The sequence below is a fragment of the Mobula hypostoma genome, chromosome 19 (assembly GCF_963921235.1).
Source record: "Mobula hypostoma chromosome 19, sMobHyp1.1, whole genome shotgun sequence".
NCBI classification, from domain to species: Eukaryota; Metazoa; Chordata; class Chondrichthyes; order Myliobatiformes; family Myliobatidae; genus Mobula; species Mobula hypostoma.
The window spans coordinates 41,675,615-41,691,464 of record NC_086115.1 but is presented as its reverse complement, the minus strand read 5'-3'; the positions used below and the strand labels follow the sequence as shown (position 1 = coordinate 41,691,464).

Sequence of the window (15,850 nt, the reverse complement as noted above, 5' to 3'; positions counted from 1 at the left end):
GTTCGCAGAGATTTCACTGGGCCATGAGTTGCCATTTCAATGCAAATGGTTAACAGGCTTACTACATATCACATGTGAAGGGATATATGACATTTCATAGTTTTGAACTTGGCTCCTCTTTTTCTCTTCTCCCCTGCTGAAGGTAGTAGCCCTGAATTACCAGGAGCTTGTTACAACCCTCAGTTGCAACTTCAATGGAAGTTGATGTAAACAACTGAATGTTGTAGTCCTATTTCTCCAGGGACTCTGCCAAACTCCCATCAAAGTTGACACAGCAATTAAGTCAATATTTGATAGCAATTTTTAAGAGCAGGTCATAGAGTCATAGAAAACTACAGCACAAAAGCGGGCCCGCTGACCCATCTAGTCCAAACCAAACCGTTTAAACTGACTCATCCCATTGATCTGCACCTGTACCATAGCCCTCCATACCTGTCCCATCCATGTACCTATGCAAACTTCTCTTAAACATTGAAATAGAAATTACACCCACTGCTTGCACTGGCAGCTCATTCCACACGCTCACCAGCATCTGAGTGAAGAAGTTTCCCCTCATGTTTCCCTTAAACATTTCACCTTTCACCCCTAAGCCATGACTTCTAGTTGTAGTCTCACCCAACCTTGGTGGAAAATGCCTGCTTGCATTTACCCTATCTATAACCCTCATAATTTTGCATACCTCTAGCAAATCTCCTCTCAATGGTACACATTCATTGAGGCTAACAGTCAAAAGTTCAAACCCCGTCACATGTTGTAAAATATTTTAAAAAGGGGAGTCTGTGGGAAGGCACCAATAAAAAAAAATTGTTAAAAATACCCAATTGTTTCATTAACATCTTATAAGGAAATGAACCTCCTTGCCCCTCCACCAGGTCTAACCTGCACATAGCTCTATCCCCATCATACATGTTTGACTCCAGTGACAGCCAGAAATGGCAAAACAAGCTACCCTTGACATGATGTATGCTGTTATGATAGACAGAAGATGCTATGGGGCAGGGTCGGTGCCCGAATTACTTGAATTGTAGATCTACAGTGATCACTAGAGATGCACGTAACTGTACAGGTCCAGCTTTACCCTAATAACGGAGCTCTGGTCTAATCCTCACCCAATATATGCATGTATTGACATTCCAAAAGGGGCTTTTGGTTGATCGCTAGGTCCTGAGATACCATTTCATTTTCATCCTCCCTGCTGCCAATGCAGTAAAATCAAGGCCATTTATAATGCCATCCCATTAGTTCAATTGAAATTGAACTCCATGCAGGTCAGAGATATGAGGCCTTCCAACCGAAATGACTGCTGAATATGGTGCAACTACGAAATGCGAGTTCAACGAGAGAGCTCTGTTGGGTCCTTGTAGTAGCACATGATTATGTTCCAAAAGATGCTATTTAGGGTATCAAGTAGTCTTTCCTGATGCACATTTACCACAAAAAGGAGTCTAATAATTAATTTAATGGCCCAATTATTTTACAATGACTTCATTTGTATGAAAATATAGTTATGCCTCTGCTTTATTTGAATACTGCAAAAAAAGTGCATTACATCAATCTGTGTAAGGTGAAATGTAATCTGTAGATATAATTATTAGTGATCACTTTCCATTGGTTGGGAGATCTAAACACCTCCATTCTTCACCAGCTTTAGCATCCTGACTAATATTTCACAGATATATAGTTACTATAATATATAGCTGTGGTCACACTGGAAGCAAAATTGAAGGAAATCTCTCAGCTAATGAATACTACTTAATGGGGGAAATTATTTTCTTTTCTTATTTTTATATTTTTGTGTAAAACCGTAGCCTCAGTTCTCCTCATAAATCTGAGAGTGCTTCTGAATGCAGGCTATGAAACACTTAAAATAATGAAGTTCAATTTTACAGATTTTTAATGACACTTAATAAACTAATGTATGAAATGGCACATTTTTATGAGTATGTTATTCCTTTGTGAAGCTACACTCCAAAGTATGTACATAGGGGTACATCATTTGCTTTTCATAGATTAGGTGGCAATAACATTCAATATATAAGGTGTGGGCTGACAGGTATAACGAGGTTCCATCTGCAAGGTGATAGATATCAGAGTTTACTTACAACGTATTGTTTAAAAGCAATTCCCCATTAAAATGACAGCATGCTTAGTAAGCAGATATGAATATTGTCAAGCAAGGAAGCTGAGCATTATTATTGACACAGTTTTATTTTATTCACCACATTAATTAATCCCAGTATCCACAGAGGGCATGATCTGAGAATACAAAATGTTTTTATAAAGCTCTGATTATGGCAGTTTGATTTGGAAGAGTACAATTTTATAAATTCTATCGTGATCGTAAGAGCACTTGCATGATGATTCCCTTATGTGATGGTTATTTTCTTGACAGTGCCTTTGACTTGGTGAACATTCATCTTTTCCACGATGCTTCCAATTTAATTGCTTGGGAAACAAGCCCATCTGTCTACTCAGGAACCCGACAGAAAGCTCTCACTTATGTGCTAGATAGGTAAGCAATATGTCTACTTTATATTTTGTCTCCTGAAATCACATTCCTCGCTTGGAAAATAATTTGTTTGGATTTGGTGGCCAACATCATGAAACTTTTACTTTAATTTTGTGGCTTGCATTGGTGAATAGCATAAATATTAAAGGAATACTTAATTTCTGAAAAATATTTGCTTTATGCTCCTTGCTCTGCAGACGGACCCACTACACAAAGATGTAAATGCATAGAAATGTGTCATTGCACTAATTGGGCAAACATTCTTGGTTTGAAATTATGTATCCCATCTTTGTCTTTTAAAAATATAAAGCAATACAGAAGTTTTCATGAGATTGTTCCTTTATCTGAATTTCATTCTTAAAGTGCATTGAATATTCAACAAAGAAAGTACCAGTTGGGAGCCAGCGGTGGCTGGAATGTCTTCATGTAAAGCTGTTCACAAGCTCTTAATTTGAAAAGAGGGTGGGATACACTTTTTTCTGTCTGTTTTCCAAAAGATATCCAATGTGCAAGCACATAAAGGTACACTGAGCACCATATCATGAGAATATTAATGCATACAAATCCCATCAGGCTTACTCTGCAGTCTGAAGAATATACTGAGAAAGTGCAATGTTGCCTTGATTTTTGACTTTTCATCTTGGAGTTCAATGCTTCACCTAACCCTTTCATGTAACCAAACATACCTGAACGTATTCAGTTGCCAGAAGGATCCTCACTGGCTTTATTTAAGGGTATCATCAATTAATGTTGATTTGTGATTGGTTTCAATTGGCTGTTGTTGAGTTTGCTGTTTCCTAATTTGTGTTGAAATTGCCATCATCTGCAGGGAATGATACAGCAGATAACTTTGGTGACTTCAGAACCTTTGCACAAATAATTCTTCCCTCAGACATGTATCTGTTTCTGGCATTCTCCTCCGAATGCGGCACAGGAGGGACAAAGTGCAAAGTGTACTGAGTTGCCCTCGGTTTAATCACCTGCATCAGAACTGGAAGATGACCTTGTCCTTACGGGAGCAGGCTTCTGCACAATCCTTGATCCCCTGGCTGCAGGCAACCTGTAGTGTAGCGGCTCGTGAGATGCTATTGCAGCTCATTGCATTCTGAGGTTGGAAGTTCAACTCCATTGCCGTCCTGTAGGAGCCCCTGCATGTCCTCCCATGGAACGTGTGGGTTTTCTCTGGGTGCTTCAGTTTCCTCCCACAGTCCAAAGACGTACTGGGTAGGTTAATTTGTCATTGTAAGTTGCCCCATGATTACGCTAGGGTTAATTGGGGATTGTTGGGTTGCTGGGGCGGCGTGGCTCAAAGGGCTGGAAGAGCCTAATCTGTGCTGTATCACTAAATAAAATAAAATAAATAAATAAAAGTGTCCAGTGTGTCATTATAGTATTCCTTCCTTTCAGTTAGACAGAGTATCTATCTGAGCTTGTGGCTAGGAGTGTTAATTGGGGAGGAAGATGGGATGCAGGAAGGAAGGTGGTAGGATACTGTAACCACCTCTGGTTTCCATTCCACTGCATTTCACGACCATGGCAATAACAAAAATGATGGTGAACTTTATCAGGTGATGCATTTGTGACTCAGATTGGAGGAACAACACCTTATATTCCGTCTGGGTAGCCTCCAACCTGATGGCATGAACATTGACTTCTCAAACTTCTGCTAATGCCCCACCTCCCCATCGTACCCCATCCGTTATTTATTTATATACACACATTCTTTTTCTCTCTCTCCTTTTTCTCCCTCTGTCCCTCTCACTATACCCCTTGCTCATCCTCTGGGTTTTCCCCCCTCCCCCTTTTCTTTCTCCCTAGGCCTCCTGTCCCATGATCCTCTCATATCCCTTTTGCCAATCAACTTTCCAGCTCTTGGCTCCATCCCTCCCCCTCCTGTCTTCTCCTATCATTTCAGATCTCCCCTCCCCCTCCCACTTTCAAATCTCTTACTAGCTCTTCTTTCAGTTAGTCCTGACGAAGGGTCTCGGCCCGAAACATCGACTGTACCTCTTCCTAGAGATGCTGCCTGCACCAGCAACTTTTATGTGTGTTGCTATACAATTAGTTGGTGTATTTGTCTGGCCACTGGACCCTCCTGCAACAGAGGCAGTGGTATGTCTCTGAGTGCACACAATGTGTTTGGATGATGTGCCAGATGTGCTTGAATAGGTGGCAAAGTCTGCAGGCTGCGAATTGTGGGTTCTTGCCATGCACCATTGTTAGCTGATGATATCTATGAGGCAAAACTATAAATGTTGGGTCATCTACTTGCATTCCTACATGGTTTACATGGTCTGCATGAAGGTGGCATTGCCACTCCTCAGGCCTGTTCAGTATCACTGCCCTCTCCTTCTCTCTACCCGCTTCTTCTCTCTGCCGCTCACCCCTTTCCAAGCATTATCGTGTTTCCTGTTGTAAGGCTGGTTCAAGCAGTAATGGTGCACAGTCACAAAGAATCTGAAGCATTTCTTACTGAGGAATTGAGCCTGTGGAGAGCTGAATTAAATATTTAACTTCAGTGAGAACAAAGATGCTGCAATCATAAAGTAAAGATGTATTATGGGCTGGTGTCAAATTAGCAGATCCGATGCATTTGCACCTGAATGTTTGGCCAAAGCTATTTTGTCATGCCTAGCCCAGAAAGGCTAAGCTTTAAAAATACTACCTTATATCCATTGGGCTATAATCCACTTAAAATTATCTTTGCAGACCATTTGAATTGGTCCAATTCAGTCAATGTTTTAATAAAGTTAACTTTCTCTGAACCATGTTTTATTATTTTCTATATTCTCCTCTCCTTATATTCTGGGGAATTTCAAAATCAAAAGAAATTACCCGTTGTTAATTTTTGTATATTTAATGGATTTATGTTTATGTTTACTTTTTGCTACTTTAACTCAGACCGTTGTATTAGTAAAATTGTTGGTTGATATGTTAAAGGTTTATGATAAGTATACTATGCATTTGCAATAACATCATGGATAATCATTCCAGCCCTTTGTGTTTAGGCAATGCTCTAATTTAAAAAAAATTATTAGCTGACAATATGAATTATCATACTGAAGCAAATTGAAGCTATATTTGCATACTTGATTTTGGGTGCATTGTGAACTTTGTGGGATGATAGGAGTTTGTAACATAACTTTTTTTCTGTCAGTATCTATTATTTTCTTTATCCCTGCTGCTTTTATTCACTTCAGAATCTTTGCATGTTGGACTTTTATTTTTCTTCTAAGGCTTCACTGTGTAACCCTCCACTGTGGTTGTAGCTGGTAGTTGTTGAGAGGATGTCAGCGGTAGTTTACATTTTTTTTTTTAAAAAGTGACCAAAGTAATTGTGTACATGCCTTCCAACATTTTGGCAGCACTGCTTGCCCTGACATGGAGAGGCAGAGCATTTTATTGGCATATTGAGATGCTGGTCTAGAATCCCTGATTTAATTTTACTCGCAGGGATAACTGCTCCCTGTGGTTTTCCTGGCTGCCTTAAATGACGTCTTCGGTCTCCTCATCACAGCCAATCTTTTGATATCAGTGCTCCCTCTACTTAGCCGAAGAGTAATAGGCAGCTGGCACTCTCTTCCCATTTGCTGACAAGTATTTAAGCAACGAACAAGTTGCTGAAGGACAGTGACGTCCTAGCAATGATAGAACTGGACTGGACCCCAGAATGTTTCACCTCAGAATGCTGTTTGAGCCTTTGACATCAGGAAAGGTTGAGGATGTAAATAAATTAATTAAAATCAAATTAATGTAAGATAATTAAAATGAACTTTCTCCCTTGCTTCTGAATCCACAGCCCACAGAATCTTTAAGTAAATAGCAGTTTCTGATCCTCTAATGAGTCTGACCTGTGCTAGGTTCAGAAAAGTGATTTCCCAATGTACTGCAGGAGAATCTCAGCAGGGCCAGGCTCTATCACTAAAGAACTGGACTCTTGTACCTCACTCCCACAATGTGCAACCTTGACTTTGTTCTGGTTACCGTATCCATGATTAATCTGCCATATTTAATTTCAAACTGGTCAATCACTGTCTACAGGTTCTATCTTAGATTCTGAGATACAATATCAGGCACATTTGAATTACTTTACCACTATAAAGATGTAGTCAAGTCTTAAGGTATTTGATCACTCCCTTGGGTGCTTCACCAGGGTTGGCAACAGGATTGTGGTGAAGTGTACAAGTGGGCACCACTGCCTGGCAGACGTTATGGTGCCAAATCATCTTTTGTTTTGGTTTTATTTTTTGCTTTCACATCTTTATCTTTATCCTTCTTTCTTCATTGGACAAACTTTGGCTCTGTTTATATGAAACTGATTTCAGTCTTAGTGATTCTTAAAGGGCAGAAACCCAAGTGCAGTATTGATTTCAATATGGTAATTGAACCCAGTTACAAATGCACTCTTTATTTATCTTAAAGCATTAACTGAGGCAAGTGATTATCACTTGGATCCAACCAGAAATCTCTTTTTAACTGTTTCTGTGCCCAACTTCAATATGTAGACAATGTATCATGTAAAATGATTTGGAATGAGGTTTGTCCCCAAAATTCAGCAGGATACGATTGAGTTATTAAAATTTGAAAGTAGTTATATCTGACCCTAACCAATTTAACTACAGAATTTAGTAATGGCTAGACAGTAATAGGGTATCAAGCTTACACCAAAAAGGTAGCATAAGTGGTTGGTTATAAGCCCTAGACTTAACCTTCTTCACAGGGTGAACCCTTTGTTGCCAAGTGTCATAAGCCTCAGTAAATCCATAAGTTTAAGAGAGATGAGGGTAGATTTGGAGCAAAGTGATGGGTGTTTACTGTATTGTTATAATCCAAGTTGAGCTGGAGAGCCTTCTTTCTGAACACTAGGATTATCTTTTCCCTGCGCTGAGTCATCATGGCCACCCTGCCCACACCCCTGGATCAGGGGCCAGACTCATCCATTCGACAGCAGTCCTTGCCAATGTGTGCAGCCCGTTCTGGCGTCCTCTCTGCCTGAGTGAAAGGCAAGCACGTTAAATCAGATTTCAGGTGGGGAAACTGGTGCTTGACATAAATATGATGCAGAATTGAAATCACACTATAAATGGAAATCCAGGCTTCTGGATTCCTGTCCGAAACTCGTCCAGCTGTGCAAATCACCTTGTAAGTTTCTGGGTCCATGGGCATGGGGAAGTGATTAGAGGATCATAACTCCAAACTCCTGATGGAAACAGTTAAAGGTGCAAAGTTACGGCATGTACTCAGCAATCCTGCAGGTGGAGCACTATAGTAATTCACCTGATTGAGACTGGATGCCCCAGACCTGCCCTGGATCTACGCCCTCTTTGTGTTGAAGGTGCTTGCAGTCAGATCCACGATGTCACACGGGTGCTCTTCTCCGACCACTGCCACCTTTGAACCGACAGTAGGCAAGGGGATGTTGAACTTGAGCAGAAAGCTGCTGATCTCTGAGAACATCTAGGGGCCGTACTCAGAATCAGAATCAGGTTTATTGTCACTAACATATGTTCTGAAATTTGTTGTTTTGCGACAGCAGTTGAATGCAATATGTAAAGAGTTACTATGTTACAATAAAAGTGAATAGAACAAAAAGGGAGGAAAATAGTGAAGTTGTTTCCATGGGTTCATGGACCATTCAGAAATGTGATGGCAGAGGAGAAGCTGTTCCTAAAACATTGAGTGTGCATCTTCAGGCTCCTGTATCTCCTCCTTGGTGGTCCTAATGAGAAGAGGGCATGTCCTGGATGGTGAAGACCCTTCATAATGGATGCTGCCCACCCGAGGCATCGCCTTATGAAGATGTCCTCTATGAGGGAGAGGCTGATGCCCATGATGGAGCTGGTTGAGTATACAATGCTCTGAAAGTTTTTTTTTTTCATTCCTGTGGATACCAGATGGTGATGTAATCAGTCTGAATACTCTCCAGGGTACATCAATATAAATTTGCTAAAGTTTTGGTGCTGTACCAAATCTCCTCAAGCTCCTAATGGCCTTCTTCAGAATTGCATCAATATGTAAAGCCCAGGATAGACCCACTAAGTTGACGTCTGGGAACTTGAAATCTTCAGTCATTCCACCTCTGACCCCTCGATGAGGACCGATGTGTGTTCTCTCAGCTTCACCTTCCTGAGGTCCACAGTCAACTTGATGTTGAGTACAAGGTCGTTGTTGTGACAGCCACTCAAACCAGCTGATCTACAGTATCTCCTTCCTTTGTGCCTCCTTGTTGCCATCTGAGATTCACCAGCAACAGTTGTGTCATCCGCAAATGTATAGATAGCATTTGAGCTGTACCTAGCCACACTGTCATGAGCGTAGAGAGTGCAGAGCGGTGGATTTAACACACATCCTTGAGGTGCACCTGCATTGTGTCAAGTGAGGAGATGAGAATCAGCATCAGGTTTAATATCACGGGCCTAAGTTGTGAAAGTCATGACATTTGTTAACTTAGTGGCAGCAGTACAATTAAATACATAATAATAGAGGAAAAACTGTGAATTACAGTAAATATATATATATATGTATGTATGTGTATGTCTATTTATATACTGATGAGAAGAGGGCATGTCATGGGTGATCCGGGTCTTTAATGATGGATGCCACCTTTTTGAGGTACTGCTCCTTGAAGGTGTCCTGGATACTATGGAGGTTAGTTCCCATGATGCAGCTGACTAATTTTACAACTCTCTGTCAAGTCAAGTCAAATTTATTTATATAGCACATTTAAAAACAACTCACGTTGACCAAAGTGCTGCACAGATCAGAGCAAAATACAAGAAACACAGATATAACCAACAAGGCAAACAGCTTATAGGCGCAAAAGAAACAACAGAAGGGCCTAGGCACAAGCCAAAAAATCAGCCACATCAGGGGGATTCAAACACTAGTGAATAAAAGTAAGTTTTGAGCCTGGATTTAAAAGAGTCGATGGAGGGGGCAGATCTGATAGGGAGGGGAATGCTGTTCCACAGTCTAGGGGCTACAATAGCAAAGGCGCGGTCACCCCTGAGCTTAAGTTTAGATCACGGGACAGCCAGGAGCTCCAAGTGAGCCGACCTGAGGGACTTGGAAGTAGGATGAGAGGGTAGAAGGTCTGTGATATAAGGGGGGGAGCCAGCCCATTTAGGGCTTTATAAACAATCAGGAGAATCTTAAAATCAATTCTGAACTGGTAGCCAGTAGAGAGCGGCCAGGATAGAAGTATTATGGTCCCTCTTCCGGGCTGGAGCCTGGCTGCAACGTTCTGGACCAGTTGCAGATGGGATAGGGACGACTGACTAATCCCAGTATACAGGGAGTTGGAGTAGTCCAAGTGGGAGGATATAAGGGCATGGATGACTTTCTCGAGATCTTTGAAAGAGAGAAACTGCTTGATTTTGGCAATAGCATGAAGCTGGAAAAAAACTGGCTTGTACTACTGCATTAACTTGCTTGTCAAACTTAAAGGCGGAATCAAATATCACACCAAGGGATTTAACATGGGGTTTGACAAGGGTGGACAAATTACCAAGACTGTTGGTAATCACTTTGATGGAGTCAGGGGGTCCAAATAGGTCAACTTCAGTCTTGCCTTCATTCAGCTGTAAGAAGTTTTGTGCCACCCAACACTTTATGTCCTCAAGGCAGTTCATGAAGCTGGCTAGATTTGACTGGTCGTTTGGTTTCAGGGAGAGATAAAGCTGTGTGTCGTCAACATAACAGTGGAAAGAAATGTCATATTTTTGAATGATTAGGCTGAGGGGAAACATATATATATAGAGAGAGAAACGACTGGGACCTGGTATGGAACCTTGTGGGACCCCGCAGGACAGACTAGCTGGGGGAGAAGAAAATTTGCCTATGTTGACAGAGAAGCTTCTATTTTTGAGGTAGGATATGAACCAGTTCAAGGCAGTGCCATCAACACCAACCCTGTATTGGAGACAGTCTATTAAAATGTCGTGATCCACAGTATTGAACGCTTGTGCTGAGGTCAAGAAGAATTAGAATGGCAGAGTCACCTGAGTCGATAGAGAGGAGCAGGTCATTGTACACTTTCAGCAGGGCAGACTCGGTGCTATGATAAGCCTTAAAACCTGACTGAGATCTTTCCAAGATGTTGTTTTGGTGTAAGTAGGGCAGCAATTGACTGAGAATAACCTTTTAGAGAACCTTTGACAGGAATGGAAGTTTAGATAACCTTCCACCCCAATACCAGATGGTGACACAGCCAATTAGAATGCTCTCCATGGTACATCTGTAGAAATCTGTGAGTGTCTTTGGTGACCAAATCTTCTCAAACTCCTAATGAAATTTAACCGCTAACTTGCCTTCCTTATAGCTCCAGTGATATGTTGGGTCCAAGTTAGGTCCTCGGAGATATTGACACCCAGGAACTTGAAATTGCTCACTCTTTCCATTTCTGATTCATCTATAAGGACTGGGGTGTTATTTCCAATTCACACTAGTTACAGAGGCACTTTACAAAGGCCCAGTTCTGAAGCTTGCTTATTAGTACTGTTGATGGTGTTGCTGGTACTCACATTGGGAAGACATGAAGCTCCTGTTTAACTCCATAAAACACTGGTAGGAAGCAACCACGGAGAATATGAACAGGTATTTGTCCTCGAGGGATCGCAGAAAACAAGACGGAGTCAGAGGAGATGTTGTCAACTTCAGATGAACTTGCAGCAAATTCTGCTTCTGTACCCGAAGCGAGGAGTGAGCAAGCTTTGCTATTTGCCTCGGAATCCTCTAAGATCATCTTCTGTCTCAGAGTCTACTTTGTGGAACAGGATAAGATGTGCTTACATAATTCAAAGGACTCACAGGGAGGGCTTTGTGAACGGCTGCCTTGAGGAAGAAGATGGCTCACAGACGGATCTGTAAATTCTGTGGCAGTGTATATGCATTCCTTGCCATTCATGGAAAAGCACATTCTAGAAAGTTCCTGACCACAGGACCATCAGGCAGAGGTCAGCACTGAACATCCTTCAGGTGGATCCTGTGGGATGGTTTCTCAAGCAGATTGTCAAAGTCATTTGGCAAAATTCTTCATCACCCAAACTCACCAAAAAGCCACCAAGACCTTGTTTAGCTAGCAGTATAGTGAGGTGTAAAAATTTGAGCAAGAAACATTGAAAAAAATTATCAGGGCTGTGACTTAGCTTTATCGACGTCAGTCTTCAAATTATTGAATTACTTTTCCACAATTGTTTACCATTCCATTAATGTTGTTTTACTTTTGTAAGGTAAACATTTATTTTTGCAGAAGGCAACAACGCTGTTAGGAATGATAATAATTAAGTGAATGATACAACATTCCAACATTATCCAGATGAGCACTTTTATTGCTAAGGCATTGAAAGTTACAGACCAAGTCCTGGTAAATGGGCTTAGTGGAGCTGGATATTTCATGGTTTGCCTAGGCATTGTAGACCAAAGATCCAGCTTCTATGCTGTGTAACTCTCTGACCTTATAAATTTCGCAGCTATTCCATGAGTATAGTTCTTACTGCTTCTCGCTTCTGTTCAGAAGTTAGAGTTGGTATTTTGGAGGTTGTCAAGTCCTTGACTACAGTACAGAGGGCTTGCTTCAGCCAGTCATGATTAGTAATAAAATAAAGATACTGGAAATACTTGGCCCTCAAATATTAGCTCTGTTCTCACAATTGCAGACTGACCTGCTGAGTATTTTGAACATTTTCTGCTTTTACTTAAGATTTGCATTTTTGACCTGCACTTTATTGTTTTTAAAGTTGATCAGAGTCACATGAAAACAGAAAGTCCAGTGATTCAAAGTGTTGCAGTATATTTCTGATGGAGTGTTTTTCTTCACACATCACAGGGAGCACTCTCAACCAGGACATTGATGTACTAAACAATTAGAAGCACAAAACACAACACAAACATTCATCAACGGAAGTAATGTGCAAATGCTCATGGTCTTTATTGATTTATGGATTGAAGATGAACTGAAAAGTTGTCACGACATTCTGATAACATGCACCTTGAATTTGGTCTTTATTTATCCATGTTTTGATTGCAAATGAAACCAGTTTTCACGGGCATGAACTTCATGCGGGCTGATAGAGTATAGGAAAAGTGATTTGCAAGTTGAGTACCAAATAACCCACTGGCTAACACAAAATACTCTGCAGATCCTGGGGTCAAAGCAACACTCACAACACGCTGGAGGAATGCAGCAGGTCGGGCAGCAGACGTGGAAACGATCAGTCAATGTTTTGGGCCGGAACCCGTCGTCAGGACTGAAGAGGGAAGGGGCAGAGGCCCTATACAGAAAGTGGGGGGAGGGTGGGAAGGAGAAGGCTGGTACTTTAAGTCTGGTCTACATTCTATGCTGTAAAATAATCGGAAAATGACACTGGTTGGTGAGATGGAGAGCAAATGGGTACCAGCCACCAGCACAATGAGAAACTCTAAAGTAAGAGACCACAAGACCAGAATTTCCTTGAAGATTCTACAAAAGAGGTTCACAATCTGGGGGTATATGGTAGGGGTCCACGGCATTCAAAGGGTTGGGAAACCCTGCTCTACAGGAATACACTTTTCTTGGATAACCTTTTCTGTCTGCAGGCCAGGTATCAATAAGGAGGACAACAGTAAAAGGTTTAGGACAGGGCTTGAACAGTCTTTGACCAGAAGCTTTTCTTTCTGGACACTTGTTCCACACGAAAACCAATGATCTGCAACTGGAAAGGTTAGAACTGGAGTCATTCCTTTTTAACCACCTGTTTACATAACAACAGGAAACTTCTTATGTAAGCGCTGATCAAACGATACAATTACTGGAACAGTTCTGAAAATCTAACATTAGGCTCAGAATAAGCAATGAAAACCAAGTCTATAAGAGGAAACGTAAAAGCCTATCTGTGCATTTCGGGGTGGACTGTCCAAAAGATATTCAATGAAGAGTAATGAGCTGACCATTTAGTCATCTATTTTCCGTCAATGGGAATTTATAGCCAATTTGGAAGGCAGCCTCTTGTGTATTTTATATTGCTTTTTTTTTTAACAAGTCAGCTGAACATTGCCCCCTCTCAGTGATCAGTGGTGTGTTGGGTGTCCTGATCCCAGGACGCAAAGCTCTGAAATCATAACATTTGTCATTGGTACTGTGCAGATGACAGACCATTGTGGTAAATTGTGATGCAAGTTGTATAGAAACCTCCAGCCATCAAGATATGATTGAGGAAATCCTCCTTGTTTCTGAAGGTATGTGTAACAGTATCAGGGAGCAATGCTGGAGGTAATTCCAAGTGATTTTGGTAAAATTGTTGAGGAAATGTAAAAGATTAATTGACAGATTTAAAACATGACACTATCTTCTTTTTAAAAACATGGCTTCCCAATTGGGACCTCCCACAATGTACTGGGAAGTTTATAGCATTTTTCACTTTTGGGCCAGAAGTTTTATAATGTATATCATTAGAATGTTGCAGCACCAGAGCTGGCAAATTCATTTGTCTTAGAGGGGAGTAGATTTTATGGTGTGCAACTATTGTGGGCTTCATTTGCACAAATCAATTATTCTGACTGATCGTCCAGCCACAGATCCGGACCTCCATCATGAACAGTGGCAGGGAGACATAATAGGAAAGCTCTGTAGAGCAGTGAATAATGGGAAACTCCTTTCATCAGTGCAGCTAACCTTTTGGCAGCCACCAGCAAACTCTATTCTGATCCACTGATAGAGGAAACAATACACTGGGCTGAGTTTGAATGAATGCTGCCACCAACAGTGTAGCCATTCAGAAGGTTTTGGGAACCATCTTTGGCCATTGTTCATCACTACTCCTGCCGACAGTAGGAAAGAAGAAGTGAGAGCAGCTATGGTGTAAACCTCTTTTTCAACTTTAATCTCTCTGAAAAGCAGTGTAGATCTACATTTCCAGCAGGGATACAGTAGCTATGTGGTGTCAGATAATCGCACAAGAGAAGTTTCAAGCTGGGCTTTTGAATCACTTATCTGCATGAACAGGGGCAGCTTTAACTCCATTCAAAAGGGAGTGATTGTCTTTCCTTGAGCCTTTAAACTTGCGTAAGAACAGCATTTTAACACCAAAGTGCTTCTAACTAATAGTGTATACATAAACAGTTTTGAAGGCAGCAATTTAGTCCTGTGTTCAGTGTAACTGTCTGCTTGACTGACCGCATGCCTAAAATACCAAATATAGATTCGAGCAGAATTTCAGCATTTTTAGTTCAACTAAACATTTTTCAAATCTTTTAAAACTTTTGCAATTTAGAAAAATAATGTGCTGCAATTTACCTGTCTCTTACTTTGTTCTGTATCATAATCCTAGTCGCAGTCCAATCCAGAGTGCCTGCTTCCTTCGATGTGCCAACCATTGAAACTTCCTGAAATTGTCCTGTGTATTCAGCTCCGTGTAGCTAGATTTCTAAAAAGTGACAGTACTCCTCTGTTTGCCTTTTGAATGTTCTCTGGCCTAGTTCAACTGCAACATTTTTACATTACAACTGTGAAATCTTGGCATAAAGCATCTCTTTGTCCCTGCCATTATTGTCTCACATATATAGTCCATTGTCACATAGCTGAAGTTAATTTGATCAACATTGGGACATTTAACTTTTATGTCTAGTCAAAAGAGCTGTTTCATGCTCATTTTGCGTATTCTAAAGAAATGATTGCCAGAAAAATAATGTTACTATTAACAATTCAAAGCAATTAGTTTCCCAGGGAGAGGCTATGTGGTGCACAGGCTACACACAACAATTCTTTGTCATTTTATGGATGCTCATCAGTCAACTGTCACCACATTTCAAAGACCCTCCAATCTAAATGTTTCCCTTTTGGCTTTTCCCAGAACTGGTAGTTGAATAAAGGGAAGAAAAGCTACTCAGTTTCTAGGCAAAGACACAGGCAGCCTTAAAGATCCAGCTTCCCACTGGCATATTTTGGATTGGCCATCTAGCCTTGCCACATTCCTCCCTATCTCCCACCCCCTCACACCCATCCCAAAAACCCCACCCCAAACACCACTGCCATGTAACCACAGTTGTAAGGAACAATGAGAATTCCCTTTTTTATTTTTATTTATTCATTCAGAGATACAGCGTAGAATAGGCCCTTCAAACCACACCGCCCAGCAACCCCTGATTTAATCCTAAACTATTCACAGCACAATTTACAATGGCCAACTAGCCGACTGCCTGGTATCACAAACACAAGAAAATCAGCAGATGCATCTGCTCTTTCTTTACAGTCCTGATGAAGGGTCTCGGCCCGAAACCTCGATTGTTTACTCTTTTTCATAGATGCTGCCTGGCCTGCTGAGTTCTTCCAGCATTTTGGGTGTGTTGCTACTAACTGGTATGTAA

At 41.1% G+C, this 15,850-nt stretch overlaps 1 protein-coding gene across 3 annotated transcripts in view; it reads left to right on the top strand.

Moving 5' to 3' along the window:
- The window catches only part of LOC134358996 (inositol polyphosphate-5-phosphatase A), a 475,517-nt gene that overhangs the window by 330,036 nt on the left and 129,631 nt on the right, over nucleotides 1–15,850 (top strand). For all 3 annotated transcript variants that reach the window (XM_063071762.1, XM_063071763.1, XM_063071764.1), the window contains exon 8: nucleotides 2,393–2,512. In XM_063071762.1, the coding sequence (XP_062927832.1) occupies nucleotides 2,393–2,512 (120 nt within the window). The remainder of the gene's footprint in view (nucleotides 1–2,392; nucleotides 2,513–15,850) is intronic.